Source organism: Perissodus microlepis, chromosome 19 (genome assembly GCF_051167445.1).
Source record: "Perissodus microlepis isolate ML-2025 ecotype Zambia chromosome 19, ASM5116744v1, whole genome shotgun sequence".
NCBI lineage: Eukaryota > Metazoa > Chordata > Actinopteri > Cichliformes > Cichlidae > Perissodus > Perissodus microlepis.
This window is the reverse complement of record NC_140479.1, coordinates 26,742,213-26,768,751: the sequence shown is the minus strand read 5'-3', so window position 1 is coordinate 26,768,751 and position 26,539 is coordinate 26,742,213. Positions and strand designations below refer to the sequence as shown.

Genomic DNA, 26,539 nt, shown 5'->3' with positions numbered 1-26,539 from the left:
TGAACAGGACCGCTGTTGTCATTCCTTAGTGCTGAAGCGCAGTGCCATTACATTTATAGATTTTCTCTTTGATGGGATAATTTGGTCTTTATATCTCTCACAAATGAAGTGATCCTCAGTGCTCCTTGCACAGCTCAATGTGCAGGTCTCATTTTCAAATACAGTTAATTGCATTCGAAAAGAATCAATGATACTTTCACGGTGACAATATCATTCTTTTAATGTCACTTAATTTCCTCAGTGAAATGATTACATCAATAGCCTGGAACCCATTTCTATCTTTCAGCATGAATTAATCTATTAGGGACAATAATTACACGTTTGTAATGGATAGGTTTTTGTACTCAGAGGCAAATGCACTCGAGTCTCCATTGTGCTCCCAGTTGCTGGCACTGTCCTGACTGTCATTCATTCAGTTTATGAATTACACTATCAACCTGGGAGAAATAAATAAATAAGGGTACCTCAGATGCAGCTCCTTGGTGGCCTTGTTGTGAGATAGCCCTCCCTCTAGTGGAGATGATAGAGTTGGTTGCTGCTGTCAGATGGCTTTCTCCTCTCGTCTGCTGCTGAGGCAGTCAGTCAGCGATGGAGAATGCAAAATGAGAGGAGGAAAACAATTGACAGAAAATATAGAAGGGAAATGGAAATCTCTGTATTACATGTAGCACACGTGTCAGGATAGAAGGGGTGAAAAGTCAGGTGTAACGCCAGGGAAAACGAATTTTTGAAGAAGGCTTACAGTGAATGTCAAAATAAGGCCAAATAAGTCCACGTGGGTTCATTCAGTGCTGTGGTGTGCAGCTGATTCACCCACAGAAAGCTCCATAACAAATTACAATAAGTGCGTTCACACTAATAAGTGTGTAATTCTGCTGAAAAGCCAAATCAAGTTTGTGTAATTTGTGGACGCCCGGGTTACCTGATACAGCAGCTGTGATATGTGCGACAGACGCGACGCTGCTTTTGTCCCGTTATTTATTCATTACCAGTGGAAACCAACCGACTGCCAGGGCGTGCAGCCTTTTCACCTGGAGTTTTTTCTGCTAGGCTACCCACCGAATTCCGGAGGAGGGCTAGGGTTGACCAGATAGGCAAATTTAACTTAAATTAGAGTCTCTAAAAACCTAGTTAGCTCGAAACAGCTGTACAAGCATACAGAGGTACATAGGAAGCATCTGTTTCCAAAACGGAGCACTGAGTTGTCTTACCTTTTTTTTTGGGGGGGGGTATAGGAATTCACAGTCTTAAAATAAAAAATATAAAAAAAACAGTATGAATAAAATGTGTTATTTTTTTATACAACACCTAAAAGAAAAAGTGGGTGAATCAGCTGCAAGTTTTGTTTTTCTTCGTAGCACAGCAGAGCCCCCCCCCTCCTCCCCCTCTCTACTCCCTCCCCCCCGCGTTTGAATCACATTTGACCCCGCTCGCCGGGTCCTGCTGCCTGCCGGTGGAGGTGTTTGGTTTAGCCACAGGGCGCGCGCCGGAGGAGGAGTGGATAGTGCGGCTGCCGTTGTGTGACAGTTAAACGCGGCGCTCAGACACACAGAGCCACACTACCACCACCACCACCACAACCTGGAGACACCACCTCTACAGTGCGCGGTGCTCAGCCCGGGGATGTGACATGACTTGTCCGAGTAAGGTACACGGCACGTTCATCAACCGTATTTATCTTCCAATTACACATCCAACACACGTGATTTTAAGAGTTTGATTTAATAGGTTTAAAAATTTTATACTAGTTTACTTATCTTTTAGCTTGAATAACGTCAGCGTGCGGGCAGTTTAGCTCTTACTATTAAAGCATGTGCAGTGCACGTGCAACACCACCTTTTTCACTGGTCATATAAATCATATCAATTACGATATTTATGTGATTAATTCTGTATGCCTGACATAGTGTAAAAACTAGTGAGGCCTATTGTCAGGTTTAGTTTCCGAGGAAGGAAAAAATACGACTTTATAGCAGTCTTTTTAAGGACATTTCGTTGTTTTACAGCTTTTCTGCTCATTATCCCACACTTGTTTACATAAACAGACTGTAATATCATTTATTCTTTTAATAATAAAATTAACTTGACATTTAGAGAGTTAATGCCATACTTGAAGCACACTGATTCTTCAGGTTGCCTCAGTGTTGTCAGAACTTTGTAATTTGCTTTCAGTGCTATTAGTGTATGAGTGTTTGTGTGTGGCGTTTTATGACACAAACAGGTGTAATTTTGTCAGTGTCAAGACTTTCAATGCAAATAGTACCAAGTCTTTAATGGTTGTGTAGAGGTTCTTTGCCTTTCTCACCTGAAGTGACTTTCAACACACCTTAATTACTGTTTTACTTGCATACATGTAGTACATGTGATCCAACAAACAGGCAGGTGTGAGGTGAGCAAACAGGAATCTCAATTTAAAAAACAAAAAAGAACCCAAAAAAGGGAAAAGAAAAATTTTAGTCACTCAACTTCAGCCCCGTTCAAGTGTGATTGAGTGTTTGCCTACAACAGGTCTATTATTTATTTGAATCAGATCCCTTTCTGTCAAACAGCTGCCACAAGCTGTGATTTTTTTTTTTCATAACAGAGCTGATAAGAAGCACCGATAACAGCAGCATGGCTTTCATGGCTCACACTGCATGACAAAAGTATGTATGATGTCAAGTCCCGGGAGGCCTATAGCAAATATGCAGAAATGTGATTCGTCAAATGACGGCAGTTATCACTATTAAAAAGTTAGAAACCAGTCTGTCATGAGACTGTTTGGTAATAATATGATCTCCTAACATCACTGCTACTGTAACGTATGCCCTGTTCAGCGCATTTAACACAAAACAATAATTTTTTGTAGCTGTTGCACTATTTAAAAATATTTTACATCATTTACCAGACAACTTGAACAACAACCAACAACCTGAAATTGGCTGAATGTATACCCATGCCTTGTCTTCCTTATTATTCAATATTCAGCTCGTATTGAAGCCCAAGAACTGTAATTTTGATTTTATTCCTGAATTAAGTAAATTAAACTGACAGGTGTTTGATTTGGCATCGACCTTGATTGGATTTTCATTTATTTAGTCATTTTGTTTTGTCACAAAAAAGGGAGCAGATGCTGTGTGATGTGATGCCACCTTAGAGGCACCATTGCTGCACATCAATAGGCCTGTGATGATCAATAGGGATTGCGTGATGTTTTTGCATTGATTATAGAAACGTGAGCCGATGAATGGAACCGGATTCCTCTCCGGGGGGGGGGGGGGGGGGTTGTGCTGTTCCTGTTTAGAAGAGGAAACTGAAGAGCTGCAAAACGACATAACACACCCTTTTTTGCATGAATCTGTCGCTAGATCACTCCTCCTCGCTTCCTCACTCACTCAAACTTTACTTTTTTATGGAAGGCTCTTATCAGCCACCTTGTGAGGTTTTTTTTTTTTTTTTTTTTTTGAGAAATGGGCAAGCTGCTGTTTCTTTTCAGTTCAATTCAACCAAGTGTCAAGATACCATGGTACGCTCTGTTCTTATAATGTGGGGATACAGTAACATGGAGACCCTCACTGACTGTGAAATGGTATCTGCATTCTCTGCATTCTTACTGAGCTTGATCAACAGCGAAGCACAGGCGCTTCTAAAGCTGGGGTTAGAAGAGACAGAGCTGGATTTTCTGCTGCTTTAGAAGATGATGGGCTTCGAGAATATGAGTTATGGCTTGAGATCATCTCTCACAGGTGGTGAAAGGTTCACAATGGTCCCTCACATGTAACACCCGCGAATGGAGCTAATGACACCGCTCAATAAATACATTTACTGTCCTCAGCGCGGTTTGAAAGCTATTGCTTTTTGAAAGTGAAGTGCTGCGGATGCACTCGACTGCCCGCTGGAACTTCTATAGTGTTGCTCTCGGCTGGCGTCAGATCTGACTTTATCATGTGTTGTGTAACAGTGCAGGTATCATTTTGATCTTAAAAAAACTTGAAGTGTGTGACAGCAGGCTTAGTACTGCCGTGCAGTCATACCTCTGAGGTGTGTGTGTTGCTTGGTTAAGTTCAGTGTTCATGTGTGGTTGCTTTATGACACCACTTCAAATTAACCCCAGCACGGGTGGATATAACACAGAAAACTAAAGAGATACAGAGATACAGCAGGTAAAATGTCACATTTAAAGATACCTTGCTTTATATTGTTAAAAAAACCCCACTCAATTCAGAACAGCAAGTATTGAAACTCTGATTTATTTTTGCTTTATGAACACTAGGAGCTTCCCCTGATACTTAAAACCCCTTACTTCTCTTTATCATCTTATTTATTTAACTTTCTAGCACCCATCTCTGTCATATCATGAGATGGAAACTTTGTGTGTTGACTGCTAGATCGCTGTTGTTCATGCGATAGCTTGTTTTGTCTATGTCCGTGTGAGCCATGCGTGTTGTGCATAGCGGAGAGTGCGAGCGAGCGTTTGGATCCCTCCTCCCCCAGTGCACCGCCGGCCCCCTCTGTCGCTTTAAGTCCTGCCCCTCAGAGCCAGCCAACAGCAGCTGTTCCATATTCATCAAGCCCTTGAGTCTTAAAGAGCCCTATCCCGACCATGGAAAGAGTCATTCCTCTTGCTCGCACTCTCATGCTCTCTCCATCTTAGCGCTCATCCCGCTGCTGCCTGCGCTTCTCTGTCTCTCTCACTCTCTCTCTAGCTTTCTCTCACCCCCCCACCCCACCCCCTTTTTACCTCTCCTGTCGATCTGTCCCTCCCCCCTTCACTCTCTCTCTTTCCCTCTCTGTCTCTCACACATACACTCAGACACACTCTTTCTCTCTCTCTCCCACTCATATATACATAAACACACGCGCATACACAACACACATGCTCAGGCACACACACGCCCACTCAATCCATCAGAGTCCAACATACCTGTGCAGGCTGGGGGGAAGCGGTGCTGGAGGGGGTTTTCGGCAGCGTTGTCTCTGAGGGTGCTTTGCTATCATTTGGGAAAGAAGCGGGTCTCAATTGTTTTCTCTTTCCTCTTCCTCTCATTCCTGGAATGCTAAAACTGGACTGATGGACATTTCAGAACTTTGTCTTCCAGACCCTCTCAGCTATCATAACCAGTAGGTGCACTTGTTTCTCTGTTTTCCCCCTTTTATTTCTTTTTTAACCTCTCTGTTGTAGTGCCGTTGATCCCTTTGCTTTTTCCTGTATTTTCCTTTCATTTTTCTTCTATTTAAAAAAATATAATCTGCTCTTTACCTACTCTTCTTTTACTTTTCTACTAGTCGAGGCGCTGAACTTTTAACTTTCTAATTCCTGGCTGTTCTTTTTGTATAGCCTCTTAATGCCAACTCAAACTCCTTACCTGCACTTTTTTTCCCGTTCGTTGTTTTGAGGGATTTTAAATATCGTTGGACTTGACAGGATTGAGCAGCAGAGCAGGTGCAACTGTGTAAATGCGTGTATGGGTGTGTGGCACATCATGATGTATGTTTTATAAATATCTTTCAGAGCATGGCTGATTGATTTAACTTGGCCCTTTGAAGCAGTGTGTGTGTGTGTGTGTGTGTGTGTTTTCCTTTTTTCTTTCCTTTTTTTTTACTCTATAGAATTTGGGGGGTGCCTGTCCAGTTTGGTTAGGAGCTTGTTTGCTGATGGCTTTGTCCCTAGATCCGGCCACCCAGGCAGACTGAGAATGATATTATAAAGAGGAGAGATTAACGTGAATCCGTAGAACTGGAGAGGATAAATTACACGCTGTAATATATATTTGTAGCCAGGCAAGACGAATGAAAGGACCCTGTAACCTCAGTCAGGCGGCAGGTCTGTCCCAGTCAGCGGCGTGCCGGGCAAGCTGCTGTCTCGACAGCTCCTGGCTGCTGGGACAGTCTGGGCTTACAGTGCCTTCACCAAACTTTTTAAATCAACCAGTATCTTACATTTAAAACAAAACAAATTACCTTTAGTTAAGGTATTTTTTGTATCACCAGTTTTCTTTGTAATTATTATTATTCTTTTTTAGAAGCAGTTTTATCATTATGGTAAAAATATATCTAACAACAACCAATAACAGATATAGTATGAAAACCAGCCTCTAAGACATTTGGCTGTTCTAAAGTTTTCTGTTATTAATTTAAGCAGGTTATAAATCATATATTTTGTAAATGATAATAATTATTAGGGTTATTATGTAGAAGTTTAAAGAAATTTTAGGAGCTTTTCCCAAATTAGACAGTGTTTTATAATAATTTAATATTTTTGGTAAAAAAAATTCTTGTTAGTGTTGTTTTCATATTATTCAGTTTTACCATAATTAAGATATATAGTTTTTTTTAATTAATTAGATTTTAAAAAATGTGAAAATCATTAACAGAAAACAGTTTGAGCTCAATTCTCTTAGTGTTTCTTACTTTTTTGACTTTTTTAGTTTGAGCTTTAATCACTGCAAATTCAAAGTTATTCTAGGATACTTATGTATAATAAGGAATAAATGGAATCATCTCTGTTTTTTTCCCTTAAGATGTATTTTGTGTAGTTTCATTCTTTGATACATCTTAAAATTAAATTAAACAAACCCTAAAAAAGTGAACATTTCTATTGCATGTCAGGTACGATGAGCTCAAGTCATAATGTCTTTTTTGTACTCTTTTGTCTGTATTTCCTAATTAGGAAAAGAAAACCACTGCAATTTTTATTTATTTTAGAAGAGCTTTACATATTTACACCAGTATGTGATCATTTTAGTACATGATATTTAAGTTTTCATTTTTTAATGGATTCATTAATGGTTTCCTGTAAAATCCAGTTTTCAGCAGAAATTGAACTGCACAAGGTGAAACATTAAACATTTAAATTTTAGGACAGTTTCAATTATGTCAAAAAGTAATTGCTTAGTAAGTCTTTTAGTTTAAATCAGTTTGATCTTTCAGGTGTCAGAATTCAGATTTTTTTCATTGTATTTCTTAAAGAAATTACACATAATCTAGTATTTGTTTTTCCATTTTTCAGGTGTGAAAGACAAAGTTTATGTAGCTGTGCTGGGATATTTTTTAGTAATACTTAAAGAGTGAAGTATATTTATGTTTGTTTATTACCAGAGATGTAGTTATGTTGTGCTGATTTAAAATCTGTCTAAAATAATAGGAAACATTAAATATAATTTAGTGATTATGCTGAATATAAATAATTATATTTGTACTTGACGGTGAGCAGAAAATCTACTCTTTCAAAGCTCAGTTGTGAACAGGTGTTTAACATATTAGTAACTTTTTACATTTCTTTTGAAACGGCAATCAGTAAACCTAAAATATCTTAATGAAGGAATGCTCAGCAGTAATGTGAACGTATATCAATCCCCAAAAACAGTTAATTTGTGGGCTCTTTTCAGCACATGCTTGTGTGCTGCTGGTAATTTTGGCTCAGCAGTAGCTCTCTGCTAATTATGCACTGGTATTTGCAGCCTCTTACTGAGCGCTGGATGCGGCCGCGATGCTTAAGTGAGAGGATTAGTAGAACGTATGTGCTCTATGTTATTAGCACAACAGTGTAGTGCCGTATCACTGTAGTACCTATACTGAACCGAAGGCATCAATACTGCCTGGGAATTAGCTGAAGGAGAGTTTTTATCTTTTAAACAGAGAGATGCTTCTCTTGTTTCTTTAATGTTGGAAATCAATTGAAAAGAAACGTAGACGTTATTGCAACTTGTTCTAATAATGTTTTATGTTCCCATTACATTCGCCCCGTTTTTCAGTTTTGCTTCAGTTGTTTAAATCCAAGTGTTTTTTATCATGTAGTGGAATTAGATTCTCTGCATTCACTTGTGTTGCACTGGCTGTTGCACTCTGTTTAGAAACCAGCTCTGGTTGAGGATTGCAAGTGTGAGTTTTTCAGTGCTTGTTAGAAAACACAATATTTGAGTGGCAGCGAATTGAGATGTGACTTCTCTCTGCTTCTAAATGTTCCATCAACACCCAGGCTTCCCTTAAGCCCTGGCAGAGGCACTGCAATAAACTAACTAGGCTATCCAATTTCCCTTCATGAAATAAGAGCTTTTTAATGTATTTTCAGAGAAGCAGAAAGAAGTTAACACACAGTGATGAATTAGATTTCAATTTATTTGACTTCATTCCCAGCTTGCTGCATTAAAGCCTGCAAACACCCATCTCTAGCAGTCCGTCCACTTGATTCTTATTAGGTTTCAGAAAACAAGGCGAGGGAATTGCATTAGTGTATCTTAAGTTAAAAGCTCCTTGCTCTTTGACCAAGTGTTTCATTGTTATAGGGTTAATCAGATTTTTGCTGTCTTCATGGAGATGCTATCACAGGCTAGAGGCAGTGGTGGGTAACCAAAGCAGCCGTGCACAGACGCTATCCAGATGGGATCAGCTTACGGTAATTTGGTTTCAGAATACATTACCAGAAGAAGCTCCTGGCCGAGAATTGCCACCCCGCTATGAGCTAGGAGCCGGTGGCCTCTGTAGCTGCAGCATGAAGCCCAGGCAACCCACCTGTCCTGCTCTTACTTTCCTCATCTCCCAGAGCAAATTTTAGGAGGTTTTTTGGGATGTGTGCCTTTTAAAGAGAAACCTAATGTGCTTAAGCTCAGATTTTTGCCAAATTCTAAATGCTTCTTCCTTGTACCAACAGGGCTTTGTTGTCCAATTCATTAGAGAGATTCCTGAGTCCACTGGCCACGCTGGAGCCCTCTCATTTCTGGTATCTAGTATCATTACTTTCACTGTAAATATGTCACTCAGCTCAAGCTGAGCGGGGGGAGCATGTTATCTCTCTCCAGGCCAAATGGTGATGCAGAATGTGTTGGCAATGTCTGGATAGTCTCAATTCTGTAGCTTCAGAGGTATTTGGGTTTATAGTTGTTAGTGCTGAGGCTGGCTTTTAAGGAGCTGCCAAATCAAGCACCTTCTTGTGTTGCTTTGTTTCCCAGGTCATTAACTGATAAAATAAAAGGACAAGAGAAGGTTTCAGGATCCAGGCTGGTTCTTTTTTCTGTATTTCTTTACTCTAACTTTACAGTTAAAACTTACTAAAGACCAGATTCTGAATGTTTCTTTTTAGTATTGGTCAGTTTTGGAAGATCATGCTTTCATAATAAGATGCTCTCTCTTGAGAGCCTATTTGATGTTTGGCCTTTACATCTCTTCATGATTACTTACAATACCTCTTTGGCTATTTTATAACATCCACCTGCACAGATATCACCAAATGTCACTGCATGCGTCCCTCCTGATTTCTCATCCATGGTAACCTTGGACACCTCCACCGCAGTGTGAGAATCTGTTTAAAAATAACCAGGCCCATTAGTCTAGAAGGATAATGCTAGCCTATGTGGGCTCTCATGCCCTTGTGGCAGCAGAGTGCTATCACTGACACAGTGCGTCAGCACTTCTTCCTGTTGCTCCAACACTGAAGGGCTCCTCTTCATTTACACACATCCATGCATGCATGCATCCTCACACACACTTACATACAGTCACATACACACACCTACAATAGAAAGCGGAAATTGGGAAATACACCACGGTCAAGAAAAGAGCCGTTAGCATGAGCTGTTGAGTGTTGCATTACAAGAAAACACCACACGGTGAAGATTAAAAGCAAAATCAGCCGTAATTACAAAGTTTAACATTTTTTGTGCAAACATTTTGCTTTCTATTTGATTGCAGTCACATTGTGCGACTCCAGGTTCAGTAATTCACACTTAGTTTAAAAATGACATGACGTAAGGTGGGTAACGATATGGGTGTTTATCATTGAAGGCTATTAGTATTGAGCGGTCAGTTGTTTGAAGGTTATGTTTCGGAGCAGTAATTGAAATGCAAAATAACATTAAGATCGATGCTTAGCTTTGTTTATTTATGAAATCAATATTGGAACCGTCCATCACTGAAGCAGCTCTGATTCCTACTGACAGCTTCACCAGGTCTTCTATGCATGGTTTGCGTGAGCCTTCCACCCATTACAGCTTTTAGAGGAATAACGTTTTTTTTTTGTCATCGCTTTTTGGAGAGCTGTTCGAATGTTTCAGGTTCATGTGCTGAAACACGCAGAGCACAGCCTTAAAGAAAGCTGTAGGGCTCAGCTTCATGAACTGCTGAAATTGTTAAACTGAAAACATGCTGCGTGTACAGAGGCTGTCTTACGGGTGTGTCTACGAGAGAGAGAGAGAGAGAGAGAGAGAGAGCACTACTATTGCTTATCCCAGATTTGCCCTGGGCAATTAGATGTAACTAATAATCACCCACTAACAGAACAGTGTGCAAAACGCCGGTCAATGTCTCTGTGCTTACATATTTGGACCCTGCTATTAGAAAAATAAAAGCAACTTTTGTTTGAGATTTTAATTCATGTAAAAAATAAATAAATTAAAAAGCAGTGCAAAAATATTTGAATGTCTTTGTCAAAAAAGAGTTAGTGAAAGTCTTAAATGTAAGAACATTTTTCCACATTTACTTCTGAGTCTTTGGCGTTGTTTAGACTTCAGTTTTTTTAAATGTGGAGTCATTATAAATTATAAATACAGTATACTAAGGGAAAATTAAATTATAACTCAATCTGAAAATCAGGCTGTTCACCCTTACTGTCATCAAGGGAAGTGTTTATTAGAGGTTAACATTTTTTTTTACAACTTTTCTTGTCATATAATAATTAAATCTGATAACTGACAGATTTGTTAGTGTAAAAGTGTGTGTGTGTGTGTGTATTCCTCTGCATCTGCCTTCAGTTTATACGACCGTGTGCTTATATGAGTATTTGCCTGTTGGTCACAAAACATGTGCACATTAAAACGTCACCTTAAGCCGCCTTTGCATCCTTAAGTACAATCAAACGTTCACACACTGAGTGGCTGCTTGTCGAAACGTTGAGAGGCCCCCTCTCCCACTACATCCTGTGACGCGAGACGTTGGTAAAAACCGCGTCGCACGTTTAGATGTCAACCCCCCACCTCCCCACCCCTGAAGGAGATGCATTAATTCAGGAAATATCCCCAAAGTTTAATTATTCCTGAATGGTGTGGTGGTGGACACAACCATATAAATCAGTTAGGCCCACCCGCCTTTTTATTACCAGCACTATTTATGGAGAATGTGTGGCAGCTGGTAGAGATGAGCCTGTAAAAAGCTAGAGGCTATTGCTGTGACTGTGTCGACTGCTGTGGCGTGTGACAGTCATATCAATGGTGTTTCTGAGTAACAGCAATTCGTTTTGGAGTCGTCTGAATTGTGTGCCTCGAACAACGCTTTAAACGCGAGGAATCAAGTTACATCTTTAACTCACAGATGTCGTATCGCGCGCCGCGCTGTGATTGCTCACTGACCGTGAGCCTCTGCAAACGCCGTCACGTCTGAAACACCTGATAAACCTCAGATTTTTGACCTGTTAATTTTGCTCTAGCATTTGTGTATGTACGCACGTGTGTGTGTGTCTGTTTATATTTGTGTCCTCTTCTGATAAAGGGGATAATTTGTGGTGGAGGCAGGATTGGCTCTTTGTTTTAGGCAGGTAGAGTTTCCTCCTAAACAAGGACGGCCTATCAGAAGAAGATTAATGAAGTAATTTCATGCATGGCTCTATGCCTCCGTCCCCCTCTACGCACAGTGACTGTGTCTAAACCTGTGATTTACATTGCACTGTGTTAAATAGCCTTAACCCTTTATAAAAATATTTCTTTCTGTTTGTGACACACACAGGCACGCACACACTTAGACACACAAACAATAAAAAAAAATCATCCTGCACAGCTTGCAACTTTCTGTGAAAATTAGCCTTGTGGATCTGTTTTCTCTCTTGGTTTGCTCCACAAATATCTCTGAATGCTCTCTGAACTGCAATGCATGACTTTTAGTTATGCGCAAACTTTTTTCTTTTCTTCATTATTCAAATTTTATAATCCCACCTCCCTCCTCATGGAGCGTGCTGTGGTTGATATCTGTTGGCTTTTTACTGGATTTGTAGCAGTTAAGCAAAACTTTAGCAGTCGGCTTTTATCGTGCAAAACTGAACATGCAGTTTTTTTAAGAAAAAGTGTTAAAGTTCAGATTGTATTGAATCACACTGTTCATGAGGATTTGCATAATATATCACTATAATGCATTCCTGAGAATATTACATTATCTTTACAATTTTAGAAAAAACTACTCGTTGTCAGTGCATTTATTTGCACCGTGCTGTTATTTGAGTTTTACAGCCAAATTTAATTAAGCAGTTTTAATAAATGTTCACATTTTTAAAACCATAACATGACAAACAAACGGTTTAGAGTTAAACCGTCTGTAGTAAAGGGGAGAAACCTCCATGTCACAGTATCGCAGGAGAACGTACTGGGATATTGTTGCCTGTGTATCGGTAACATATCACACAACACAGGGTTGTGTCCGATGTCATCACCTAACCCCAAGTTTTCTAGGCCCCAAGGCTAATTTTTTATTTTTTTATTTTTTTTTGCCATGCACCATAATTACTTTTTGTAGTTATCAAGAGCCATTGTAAATTCATGTTGCTAAATTATACCATGACTGTGCCACATAATGGATGTAATGAAAAGTAATCTTTGGTAGTGAAAAGGCAGAATTAGAAATTTGATCCCAAATGTACGGCACGGCAGGCCGGAATTATCCCTGAACTTCCTTTTTTACATACAGCGTGATGAGCTGTCTAACTCTGCAGAGAGCCGTTCCCACTGGTTCTGCATAGAAGATTGTTAACTCCTTGCTTTCTGTCGTAAGAAGTTTAGACGGCGGTTACTTCCCCCCCGACCCCCCCACCCACACTTCCACTGACAGAAGCTCTGTCATTAGCCGGTTGCTTCCCTCAACATCCTGAACTCAGCCCCTAATAAGAACAAGATCTGCCCAGAGCGGCCCAGACAGTTTACGTCAGACAAACAGCAGCGCCTGTGTCACGAGAGGCCCTCTCTCTTCTGCCAGCAGCGTCTCTAGAACAGGAAGGAGCGGGAGGGGCGATCGATAGATGTGATCTGCTTCTTGGTCGACTCTATCTTGTGGTGCTGCTGGAGCGTGGGGCTCATGTTGTCGTAGTGGAGTGAGCTCATGGCTTTATAAAGACTACAGTAACATCGCTGTGAAGCAGCTAAATATAATCCTTTGCTAGAGTACCACGGAGCAGCAGCAGCGCAGTCCCTGAGAAGTGGTAACCCTGCCCTGGCCCCTGTAGCCTCCTGACTATCGATCTGGGACCCTCACTCCCCATCACAACAGTAAACACTCTCTTCCCTGTTTCTTCTAATGTAGCCCCTCACTTACTCTCTCTTTTCCTGTTTTTTTTCCCCTCCGCTTTCCTTTTGTTTGCCTCCATAGATCTGCAAATCATAAATCTCTGTCAGCGTCTTCTGAGTGTCTGGCACATCCGTTAATAAAGATGCCCCTCCCCTCTCCTCAGGTCCACCCCCTCCTCTCAGTCCTCTCCCTGTCTCCCTGCTAGAGCAGGACTAATGAATGAGAAACTCCAAAATCAGGGGCCTCTTCCTCATAGATTAGAATGGGTCCCTGTGGAGTGCCGGTCTTGCCTCCAACCAAACCACCGCCGTCAGCCACACGACACACCGCTAACCCCCAAATTTCCATCTTTCATATTCTGTCTGCAGTGCAAATACACACTCGCATATGAGCGCATAAACCAATCTAACAGACATACACACTTATGCACATTGCCCCAAGAGTCTTTTGGCCCTTATTCCCCTGGTGGTCATTAACCTGGAGCCAGTTAGACAGAGAGAGGCACACTCCATATTTCAGCTAAGTGTGTTTTGGAATCTCCATTCCCTTCCTTTCTCCCAGGGGCCAAACCAACCCCTCCTTGAGCCTCGGTCCTTTTTCATTTACATTTTCCCCCGTGTGAATGTGCGGCGAGCACCCTTGGTGGCTTTCAAGCCTCTGTGCGTATTTCTGTGACTTTTGTGGGGCCGTGTAGATTTTGACCATGATTTTCGCTTTTACAAAAAAAATGAGTCCCTGGCTCTGTGTGTGTGTTGGAGCGGTAAAAGGTGGCAGTGGCCCCTGGAGGAGAGGTCAGCGTGGCAGCTGCCAGCGGGTTCTTGGCTGTGCTGAGGAGGCTGTGCTGGGCTGCAAGGGGGTCTGTCAGGAGCTAATTGAGTTCGTCCTACCACCGCTGACTCTGGGGCCAGTGGCTTATCAGGCCACATCGCCTGAGGCCCACGAGACAGATCTGCCCCTACTGGGGCATCTGATATCACCATCGCCCTGCCTTGAGATGTCAACCCCCACCGCCAACCCGTTCTTCCCCTTCGCTTGTGCAGTCTGATCAGGTAGCAGGGGTGCGACACTCTAAGATGAGGTGAGCAAATGTTATAAAAATTGTGTTTTTTGGCATCTGGCGGCCTTGAGAGTGAAAAGGACATGAGGAATTTACTCGCTGCTTGAGTTGAGTCTCTAGCGCAGGGTTGTACTCTGTGCTTGGGATTTATACATGAAACAGGGAGAGCGTGGCAGTCACACAGAGAAAAATGGAAGATGTCACTATCCTGCTGAAGAGAGCTGCTAGCTCTCAGCAGGCATACTTACAAATTGGCTCAATTAGATCCTGAATGTTCTCCGTTCTCATAACAGTGTCATCCAATGTTCAGAATTTCGCTCGCAGGCAAAGGGAAAGAGTGGAGATGTTAGGAAAGAGCGCTCCGTGGCTCTCCTCTCGGAAATCACGGAACGGTGAGTGTGATACGAGCTGCCACATCATTAGGCCGGCTAATCCCAGTCACAGCAGCACTGGTGGAATTATATTAGGGATCTGAAATGCCGTTAGGAGGGCCAGGTGGAATCAGATTAAAACCAAACTGCGCAGTGTGCGTTTGCGGGCCCGTAACCTACTACTCAGCATGAATTTTGATCGGTACAAAGGGAACAAAAGGAGGAGGAACAGAGGGAGAAAATGGGAGAGGGGGAGATACTGTGTCTTAGATGAGTGCTGCTCCTTTAGGCAGCCAGGCAGCAGATTTTGAAAAAAAAAAAAAAGAGAGAGAGAAAAAAGCTCTTACCTTGAGGAAGGAAGAAAGAACTATAGATTTTACAGCATCAAGTCTCAGTTCAGCACACCCTTTCCTGTCTGCTCTGTCTGTGGCACACAAGCTAATTAGCACCTGCCCCACATATTGAATTATTTATCGGGACTATTGCTGCTGTCAAACAATTTAATGTTCATAATTCATTTTCCCGTACAGTTGTATTTATAGATTTAAATTGGCCCTGTCCCACTAGAGATTACCAATATTTATAGAAATATTTTCGACTGTTTGATTAATACGCCAGGTTCTCATGGTTAGTATTCCCTCAGTATCATTAATCAATATATGCAGGCTTGTTAAAAACATAAGCATAGCAGTGATATAATGTGTCATAGCGGTGTGAGTTAAGGGGATTCTAGCCAGCACATTCATTATAAATGACCACATTGAGCTGGAGGGGAAACAGTTAAGACACTTATGCAATTATGCTAAGTGTCAACCTCGAGGTGGCCTTTGAACTTGGGTTAAGCTTACTCTGAATTTCTGAAATAAAAGCTAAATGGAGCCATCTTGTGCTCCTATGTTTTAATATATAGCCTTTAATAAGCCAAGTGCAGGTGCCCTGTCGCGCAGGTGCACATATCCATCCTGAAACGGAGAACATAAAGCAGATGAACACAGAGCGTGCATTAATTTATGGGTATGTAATCTGCATTCGTTATTAAGAGCGGCGAGATCTATTTTAGAAAGGCATGAACATGATTCACTTTTTTTTCTGCAAACCATTTAAGAGTAGAGGTAGGTAATTTTTTTAAAAAACGGTAATTCTTAACAACCACCCGTTATACAGTTATTGCATGAATTGGTTAAATTGAGAGTAAGTGAAAGAAAGAGGAAATAAAGCATGTATTGGATTGCTTTTTGCGAAACAGGATGGCAGCTGTGTGTCAGTTTTATATTTTGAGAGGTTTTATATCACAAGAAGGATTCCAGGAGAGCTCGGGCAAAGAGCTTATTCCACAAGGTCAACGGTTTTAACAGGGGACGTTTTTTTTATTTTTATTATTTATTTTAGCAGTTAACCTTTTTGTGAATTTCCAGAAGTGCTAGGCACCTGGAGCTCCAATGAATATACATGACAGCAGGGAGGGGAAACCCGGGAATGAGATTTAATTTGACACGCTGACCCCCATCTCCACGGGCCCTGGAATCCAGGGTGAGAAAATAAGGTTGACCCACTGACCCCTGGGCTTGAACCCCTCTGTCACCCATCTTCACAATTAAATCAGCCTCAGAGAGCGAGAAGCAGTTTGGCCAACCAACGGCGGACACCACAGCATACGCTTCTCGCTTCCTGTTTCCTCTGAAGTGCTCTGAGAGCAGTCCAGTCCAAAAGATAGGAGCCCAAGTGGGAAACAGCATCTTCTCCCCATGTTGATGGTAAACCTGACATGTCAAATATGTAAACATTACCGTTAGTTGGCAATATGCTAATGAAACTAATGTGCTAAAGCACAACTTGGGCTTTCTAGCTGCCACTCACGAGAAACCCTTGAAACTGAATTTGCATAAGCCACGCAAGGCTCAATTTTGTTAATGTAGGCAAGTGCAGGTAACCTTTCACCCCTTCAGTGGTACCCTCATGCATAGGGGTGTGTGCGTATGTTAGTGTGTGACCTCGCCTTGACCCTAAGAGGTTACTGTGTCTACACGGCATCCCCAGCAGATTGAGTTATTCATCTCCTCCACCACTTCACCTCTTCAATACACTCTATTTGCAGATGGAAAAACGAGTTGTGTGTCCAGGCTCAGTTTTTTTTTCCCCTCTTCGTTGTTCTCTTAGTGCAATTTCAAGTTAAAGGTTATAGAGCTGAACTGAAGTAGATTTATATGGGCAGGAGAGGCTTCAGAGAGGATTTTGTGGCCGCAGTCAAAAGACTGCACTTTAGTCTGCACACGTTACAGCATCAGATTGCATGTACTCCAAAATACAGTTATTAGGCAGACAGTGAAAAAGTCAATATCTTCCCATCATGTTTCCTTTTGGTTGACTGCTGACTCAAGGAGACAAGCCAAGGTCCACTGTGCTCTCTAAACTACGGAGATGCCCCCATCTTTGATGTGTGTGCGCGCTCTGTGTGTGTGGGTGTGTGTTAAGTCTTCAGAGTGCCCTTTCTCTCCTCCTCTTATTCTCTTTCAACTACCTTTTTTTCACTGGGTTTGTGTGGCGTACGGACTTGTGCCGCCGTGTTTGGTGTGTATTTTTGCTCTGAAGCGCTTTCGCAGCTGCTGTAATGTGTGGCTAATGAAGCACTTCCCTTCCCCCTGGTTGACTGGTGTAAAGGGATTGTTAGGACACAGTGGTGTAGACAGACAGTTGGAAAGATTAAAAAAAACATGACTACATATTTAAATTTCAATTTTAAACATAAGGCTGCAACCACACAAAACTTATCATCTGTCCTCTTTTCAGTTTCCTCTCCTTTGTGAAAAGAAAATCAAACACATGTTTTTCCACTGTAAAAGCTTTGAAAGTGAGTTGTTCTGCTCTGTAGTTGTAAATAAGCAGTATGTTAGCGCTCATCTTTTCACACTCCATTCACTCAAAATTTCTCGTTAAAGGAAAGAAGCATTTCTGTTACAGTTGTTCTGAATTGCCATATAATCTAATAATTTGCTGTCTCCTGCACTTCTGTCACTTGGCTGGTTGATGAGATTCATTACTGCTCTCCGAAGACCTCTGCTAATCATCTTCATCTTCTCCACCCTCCACACCCCCTTTCCTATCAACCCTAACCCCCACCAACTCTCCCCCCACCCCCTTCCAGGCTGCTGAATAGAATGGCCGCTGATGACCGGCATCTACCCTCCAGCTGTGGGTCCTACATCAAGACGGAGCCATCCAGTCCTTCCTCGGTCATCGACACGGTCAGCCACCACAGCCCCAGCGGCAACTCGGACGCCAGCGGCGGCTATGTCAGCACCATGAACAGCCACTCGAACGGCCTGGACTCTCCTCCTATGTTCACCCCCAGCGGGCTTGGGGCTGGCACCTGCCGCAAGCGCTATGACGACTGCTCCAGCACCATCATGGAGGACTCGTCCATAAAGTGCGAATACATGTTGAACTCCCTCCCCAAGAGGCTGTGCCTGGTCTGTGGAGATATAGCCTCGGGGTATCACTATGGGGTAGCCTCTTGTGAGGCCTGCAAAGCCTTTTTTAAAAGGACAATACAAGGTATTTTTCTTCTTTCACCCCGCCTGACAAACACTCAATACAAGATATTTCATCCCATGTCTCTGCATCACAGAACACCAAAACACCCTCCATACAAGACACCTTTGGCCCCACAACAGCACTGAAACATACTCAGTCCAAACACTTTGCAATGTAAAAAAAAAAACCACTGGAGTGTGGAAGATGCCTCATACCACAGGGGACCAGTAGCCTCCAGAAACATATCAGCCTCTGTTTTTAATTTATTCACAACTCAAAAAAACAAAACAAAACAGAAAAATAAAATTCTCTTCAATGATTAACAAATAATTATGCATTTTGAAAAGAATCTTTACAATAAAACTGAAATAAAAGAAAAAAAGGGAGACTTGAACACAGAGGAGGCAACTGTTGAGATTATGACATCATCTGTCACGGTGGGTGGAGTTTGATGGAGACAATATCATCACTCAGAGGGCAGATTTGGTGGAGGGTGGGGGCTGTTTGTCCAGATGCCTTGGGGGGGGCGCAGAGTGCATGCTTTATTATTCTTGTTCTGATTTGTGTGTGTATATGTGTGTGTGTGGGGGACTAGTGTGAGACTGTTCTATCTGCAAGGCATGATGTATCACAGCTTCTCATTGGAGAGGCAATGAAAGGCCCCCCACTGTGAAACTGTGCGCTCCGCTCCAGATTAATCAGGACGACGAAGATATTGTTGAGCAGAAAAAAAAAAATTTGCACAACAGGCACAGCTGCCCAGAACTAAGCTGTGCTGGCTTAGTCGTGGAATAAATTCAGTGAAACCAAACTAGATAAAACAGATCAAATGAACCTAAGGGTTTGGTTAAGGTGAAACAAAATAATCATTTTGTCCGCTGCTTTCAGGGAATTTTCTCATCAGCAAATAATTGCGGGCATTAAATGGAGAGCAGGCTGCCTGTCTTGATGCTAGGTGTTGATTTTGGACCTTACAGCCCTATCAGCTTTAGACAGTCTATGTACCTTTTGCAGGCAAACAAAAGCATTAGGCCAAATCCTCCTGTTTACCCATGCTGCCATCAGCAATCCTGTCTATTGACAAAAGATGAACATTTTCTCTCAAGTAACATAACTGGGCTTTTGTCCCTTCACTAAAAGTACACTGACGGCGACACAATGGGACAGAAAAGAGGCATCAGGAAAGAAAGAGATGTCTTAAGTGGAGCAACGGCCCAAACAATTAAGAGCAAGGTACATGGAAAGAAAAAATTGAATGCTCCTCTTTTTTCCCCCCTCACTTTGCATTGTCAATTTGAAATCCCTCTCTTTCTCTTCTTGGAGGGCTGCCTGTAATGGAGCTAATCTGCCGTCGTTTGTCCGAGCCACAGGAGTTTTGTCAATAACAATCAGCGTTTGGAAAGTGTAATTAAGGCCGAGGCTTTTCATTAGGAAGAAGGGAGGGGGCCGTCTCCAGGGACGGGCATGCCAATTAGAAACTCAGGCACGCGTCGCCGGGTAATTTCAGGGAAAGGAGGGGAAGAAAACCCAGGACTTCTTTAGATTGGAGAGGGAGCCTGCTGCTCTTTCAGAGGAGCGGAGGAGAGGCTTAATGGCATAATAATCAGACAGGGGTCCCAGGCAGAGGATGCAGGGCTCTTTTTTTTTTTGGGAGGGGGGGCGGTAAAATCCTTCCGAAACGATGAAAGAAACACATGCAGGATTGCTAGAGGAAAATGGAAGTGGTAAAGAGCGGGATGTAGAGCCCTTGAAAAGAATGAGAGGGTGCCGTTGATGAGAACTGATTAATTAAAGGAATAACGAGGCAGTCAAGGGTGGAGTGTGAGACGGCCCTCTCTAATGAGAAGAAAACAAAGGAGCTGTCTTTCCCAGCCCTTTATCACATTGTTCTATAACACTTATAGAACAACGCAAACATGTGAAGTTAATGTTAACCGTGTACACGACAATTTCTTTATCACCTTGTGCTCACCTTGTGTAACTGTGATTTAGCAACTTATTCTTGACAATGCTATTAAAACGCAGGCTTAAATTATTATTATATAAATAAAATATTATTTTCAGTGAGTGTTTGCACAAATGTGTGCACCTGTCCTTTCAGACTGCTTCAGTTCTCTTATGGCCGGTGCTTTTTTTTTAAGGCCACGTCCCTACCGTTTTCAACAAACACGGATGGCACATCCATCTTCTGCCACCTATTCATCCAGTTTAAAAGCCCCTTGAACTCATATGTGGAGATAGTTGCTTTAGTCAAGGCCAGACCCAAATTAAAGTCAACCTAGATCTCCATCCATCTCAGAAATACCCCTGTTCTCAATGCGCCCTAATCATACCTCCAGCCCTGCACCTCGCGCGTCCCACCAATCAAAAGCATAAATGTCTTATTGAACCGTGTTTTCTTCCCATTTTGAACCCAAGTGCAAAATTGCTTGAAAACCAACTGAACTCAGTGGCCCTCTTTTATATGAAGTAACAGACCTTGACAGTAAGCCTGTAAAAGTCAGTTTAGATTTTGATGAGAAATACCTGCCATTTTACTGTAATTTACTTACAAGACCTGACTTTCCCCCTCTGTGCCCTGGCATGGGTCCTGAAAAGCCATAAAATAGATTGAGACAGATACTTATCAAGAGAAGAAGGAGGCAAATCTTTTTCTTCTCCCTTCACTCTGTAATGTTATTGGTAACCATACCATAACCTCTCTAAAGACAGATAAACCCCCGAGCATGGCCCTCGGGTTAAAGGGGTTCCCGCCAGTGTGCTTCGTTTTAGAAAAATGAAAGTTGCCATACAGTCGCTCTAGCAGCCAGTGTATCTGTGCAGCGTTTCTGAATGGCAGATCTATTGTATGACATTTATTACAAGCACACCATTAAATCTGTTGTCACCGTCTGTGTTTAACTGTTCAGTATAGTGCAATTTTTTATTAGATAAAAGACAAAAAAGACTGTTAGAGCCGTTCAGCCATCTGTTGTCTTTTATACCCGTACGTAACCCTCTGAGCCCTGATATTAGTTCAGTTTGGTTAATTTCAGTATAACTCAATACAGTTAAGTCCGCTGAATTACAGTCCAGTAAAATACTTTATTAATTTTTTTAAGAAGACAACTCAAGCAAAGACGATAATAATTCAGTTATGGCGTCTATGCAAGTAAATTAAATATTCAAATCTTTTAACTTTAGTTGACTTCATTTCACTTTGATTATTTAAGGGTCAATACCTAATTAGCCATTAAATACAACTATATTTTGGATATAATGTAGGTTAAGAGTATGACCAAATACAAGTGAAACTGAAGCTTTATGCTTTTCACGTCTGTGTTTACAAAACTGCTGATGGGAGCAAAGCTTTTAACGCAATCAGTTAATATAATGAGTTACATTTATCCTTTTCTCTTGTATTGGTATGTGTAATAAAAAAGATCTGCCATAGATTTGGGACTCGTAACATGCTGTAGTCTTGTGCTTTAAACAGGATTGCAAAGCTACATTTTTGTCTACATTCACATTCATTTATTATGTCCGTTAGCATTTTCTTCTGCACTTATATTGACTTAAAATAACAGGTCAGAAGCAGCAGTCATGCTAGAAAGTGATACTTTGGTAAGGTTGCATGTGTGCTGACACTGAAACAATCCCTGTTCTAAATATAAATCAAATGTAGGGATGAAAAATGAGTTAATCCACCTCTCACTCTGCCTTGAGCTATGAGAAGCCCCCTCTGACAGAACATCAGACGAACGTGGGGGTGGGGAGGGAGTCGGCTGGGTGGGTGAATACGGTAGCGCAGAAGTGTGGGCTCGTATGTTTGCTTTTGTTTCTGGAGTGTGCGATATCAAAGGGCTAACTTAGTTAGTGCCAGGTGTGGTTTGTGCGGTTTGTGCACGTGTCCTTGGGATCCCCTGAGAAACGAAACGGAGAGGAGGAAGAAAAAAAAACAACCCATAAGCATCACCACACAGGGTCAGCTGTGCTGTATAAGCCCTGCAACATATCATGTGTGTGCGGTCCACAAGTTCCTAATTATATAATTTAGTGAAATGCAAATGAAAGATAGATATTTTTTTAGATTTAGTGCTTTACATCAAAATTAAGGATTGGTTAGTGTGTAATGGAAACACAAACACAAAAAAGCCCCAGAAGATTAACTTCTGTGCAGGGCGGCACTGATCGCCTCCTGCCAGATTATGAGAAAGGGATAGGATTATTATGGTCTGGTTCTGCTATGACAACAGAGAAAACAGACAGAGGAAAGACAATCAGAGCTCATCAGCCACTTGCCTCACACCTTTATTTACCCCAATCCCAAAGAGAAGAGGAGAATTAGCATAATGATTTCTAACCCAGATATAAAGAGGAATTTCTAATTATTTATAACATCTTGGGACCTTCTACTTGATCTGTCCAATAATGTTAACATAATTGCATAAGCTGTCAAAGGATGTTAGAGGGCTAGCATAGGAATGCCAGTGGAATATTACACAGCTTTCTGTACAGAAATGTGAACTCAGGGTCAGAGCTGGGGTGCAGCTTCAGGACGTCGGGGTGCAATCCTAATGTGCTTGCGTGTGAATGTGTCTGGACGGTGTGCGCACACACAAGGAAATGCTTCCCCCTTTAGAAGAGGTTGGTGGGTGGAGAGCACGTTTGCTACCGTCCTGTTTGCTTAGATGCACTTTAATGGATGAGGATGTTTATGTTGTGGGAATTATAACGATTAGGTTCGATTCTGACATTAGACGTCAATCTATTTCAGCACTACACTGGAAAAGACAAACAATAGGTTAAAAGAAAAGTTTAGAAAATATCAATGTCAAAATCCTTCAAGCTAAAAGCCCACTCAAGATGAGGATAATTCAAATTCCTAGGCCGAAGCAACCATTACACTGAAACCCTTTATTGAAAACCCCCGAATGCAGTAAAATGTAGGGAATCAGGCAGCAGCGGAGGAACTGCCTCACATACCCTGCCCTTCCTATTGCTAATGCTAGAGTAGTGCGGAACCAGCGCTTTTATTGTGTCGCAATGAAACTCTTTTTCATTGCTCCGTCCTGGAATCAGACGCTGCAGCTGAATAATGCATAAGGCCTCTTGCCTGTACACTATGTAAATAGTCAACAATGGCAACAGTGGTAACAACAGGTTTGGGTCTGCAGGAGTATTATGTAAAGTGGTCAGGGGAAGTGTGTCTGGCTCTCTAGCCTGCTATTGAAGCAGTGGCAGGCCCCTCTGAGCGCAGAGGGACATGGCCTGCGCCCGGGGCCTGGAGGGGACATGCACAGAATTAATGAGACCAATTTAGTGTTGCAGTAGAGTGGCATCTGCTGAACGGTCCTAAAGGACTGTTTTAGATTTCACTCCACCCCTAACCCCTTGCCCTTTACTCCTTGCCCCCACCGCCTCTCCTCAGACTCTGGACCTCAGTACTAGAAGGTACTCCACACACTGGAGGACACATAGAAATTGGTTCTGTAAGAATCTATATGATTAACAGGTGCCCATACCAGAGTGGTTATTATATAATAGACCATCTAAACACAATGATGGTGTTTTCTGCATTTACTGGGAGCACCCAGCTTAGCATCAGGTCCAAAATGCATGTACTTTATACTCTACTCGTTATTTGAATATGACATTGGTGCTAATCTGTGCTTCTCCTTCTTCTTCTTCTTCTTCTTCTTCTTCTTCACAGGTAACATAGAATACAGCTGTCCTGCCACAAATGAATGTGAGATCACAAAGCGGAGACGCAAATCATGTCAGGCTTGTCGCTTCATGAAATGCCTCAAAGTGGGGATGCTCAAAGAAGGTAAGAAGAGTAAGAACATTTTTTATTATTCTTACACACTCATGTAGCATAGATTTTGTAGCATAGAAGCACACACTTTATACAAAAATAATTGATCAAATCAACAATAGTCAGATACATCATCATCACGTGCCTGATGTCTTATGACCCACCAAGAAGGCCCATGTTATTTCTTCCTGCAGCAGCTAGTTTTATGCATTTCCAGAGTGAGAAATGCATAAAACTAGCTGGCCGGCACAACAGTTCCCAGCCCCTTGTCCTCCCCCTCCTATCCACACAGCAGTAAATAATGTGCAGTTGAGTTGGGGACAGAAATATGCTGAATAGGTTGATCCCTGCCTTTGAGTAATAGAAATGTAACAGTATTCCACTTGGAAAGGCTCAGGCCAGGTCCCTGAGCACACACCCGCAACAGTCTCAGCTCTCCCTGGCATATTGATCCACTAAATGTTTTCCGAACATCTCAGCTCTCTTCCTGTGGATGGTTTTTTAAAGTCACGCCAACAGGGAATTCAGTGACAATTAAACATGCTTCCGATGGATTTGTCTGGCTGGTTTTCTCTCCCCCTCCCTTTCCCCACTGACTGACTCCCCCGAGACACAAACCTTGGCTGCTCTTCTAGCGGAGGCACCTGTCCACTCTCCCTCATCCCACTGCACTAGTGGGTGAGTTTTCACCTCCCTTACTCTTTCTGTTTCTGTCAGTTTATCATTTGCTATTTGCTTGAAATATAACATAAAATAAAAGATAGACAAACAACATAGAAATGACAATATCTGGAGGGAAGCAGTGTTGTTTTTGTTTTCACTCATTTTTATTTTGCTTCTCTCTTAAGTGCAGATAAAAGCAGGAAGGGTAGGTTTTTTCATCCCTCACGGTTGGCCGGTGGTATAAATGCTTTGCCAGATAAGAGCTCCGAAATCGAAGATAAATTAAATCCAGTTAAAACGTCCACTTTTAAATTCTCTGCCAAACTCCGTGAAATTTATATACTCTGCTTTTATTCATCCCATTATTCTCTTCTATTGGAGAGTGGGGGATTTATAGATGCATACATACCCAGTCGCGACCTGAAGCCGGAGTCGTAGCCCGTATGGATCCCAACCCAGTAACAGAATCTGCTGGACTGTGCACAGCCAGATAAAGCCTCAATGCCAGAATGACAGAGTAATCGCATTACTATCTGATGAAAAATTTATGCCAATATATCACCTTGGAGAATAAGAGACTACAAAAATATGTAGCCGTTGCTATAAATGAATGACTGGTGTCAGGTCAGCCTAAAAAAGAGCGTAAAACCCGAATATGCAGAGTACGGCTAAGCCTGAGGTTCTAATGCACTCCTCTGTGTACTCAGCACATTATCAGAATAAGAATGATTCTCCTCCTTTACATAGTGGCTGTCATCACCGCACGGCAGCTATTGTCACAGTGCGTGATTAAAGTCATGTGCTGGTGTTCACAGATCCCTCTCATATAACTGATTTTTGTCACAGTCGAAATTATGAAACATGCTGGCTGTGACTAAGAAAACGAGCGTTTGCTTAAGCTCTTGTCTTGGGGCTGTGTCACCAAGACTAAATGGAAAGAGAGACACGTGGTCTGTGCCGACTGTAAGCTCAATGAAGCCGTCGGCTCAGGAAATGGTGGCAACCGCTCATGTGACTCTGGTTGCAACTTACTTTCATTACTGCAGAAAGGTCACATTGTGTCTCAATGGAAAATTGCCTAATTATAACTTAATAGCCCCAACAAGGTGCATTGCTGACCCCCCAAAGAAACATAAGTTTAAATCCTTCACTGGATTTAAACAAAAAAATAAAACAACTTAAGATTTCACGTCTCTGTTCTGTGTGGGTACACCTGTGAAAGCAAAGCCACTAAAGCCACATTTGGCACTTCAATATTGGAAACCGGATAGGAGGCATAAGGAAAATGGTCTTGGAAGATCAGCAGTCCGATTACAGGAGGCCTGCCTGAACCTTGTGTTGAGTAGCTGTACTTTCCCTTGACTGTGTAAAGGAGGAAGTGATCAATAGACTAATCAAATGTCAGATGCAACAGGTTTTTCCTCTGATCAATGGAAACAGATCAGAGCTTAGAGCAAGAGAGAAGACAAGATAGTATTGAGAGATTAGACTGACATCATTCAGTGGCAGTTGCTCTCCACCACGACTTCCTTTCTCTCGCACACTCACACTACTGTACATGCCTCCACATACAAGAATGGACAGGTATATTTTACATAGTGCTTTTTCTAGTCTTACTGGCTGCTCAGAGCTCAAGAAAATCGACCATTTCTGTAAAGTTAATATATATTTTTATCTGCACATCCACAGCATTGACCAAAGACAATAGCTTTTTGTTCCATTGTCCTAATTTTGGAATACTGTGTGTTAAAGGAATCTTCTGCTTTTGCAAGGAAGCAGTGCGACAGCTGTGAAGATTTGCTGAACAAAGGAGTGTGTCTGTACTGATATGCAATACATTTTCATGCAGAGAACAAGCTCTAACAGTCAGTTATAGTAAAAGGCA

At 41.9% G+C, this 26,539-nt stretch overlaps 1 protein-coding gene across 4 annotated transcripts in view; it reads left to right on the top strand.

Annotated features, from left to right (window-relative positions):
- The first annotated feature begins 4,591 nt into the window (after nucleotides 1-4,591).
- The window catches only part of esrrb (estrogen-related receptor beta), a 41,065-nt gene continuing 19,117 nt past the window's right edge, over nucleotides 4,592-26,539 (top strand). The window contains exons 1-4 of one of the 4 annotated variants that reach the window (XM_084914612.1): nucleotides 4,592-5,099; nucleotides 8,629-8,697; nucleotides 17,806-18,215; nucleotides 23,887-24,012. In XM_084914612.1, the coding sequence (XP_084770738.1) occupies nucleotides 5,050-5,099; nucleotides 8,629-8,697; nucleotides 17,806-18,215; nucleotides 23,887-24,012 (655 nt within the window). In that variant the 5' untranslated portion in view covers nucleotides 4,592-5,049. The remainder of the gene's footprint in view (nucleotides 5,100-8,628; nucleotides 8,698-17,805; nucleotides 18,216-23,886; nucleotides 24,013-26,539) is intronic. The other 3 variants (XM_084914613.1, XM_084914614.1, XM_084914615.1) reach the window with 3 other exon arrangements.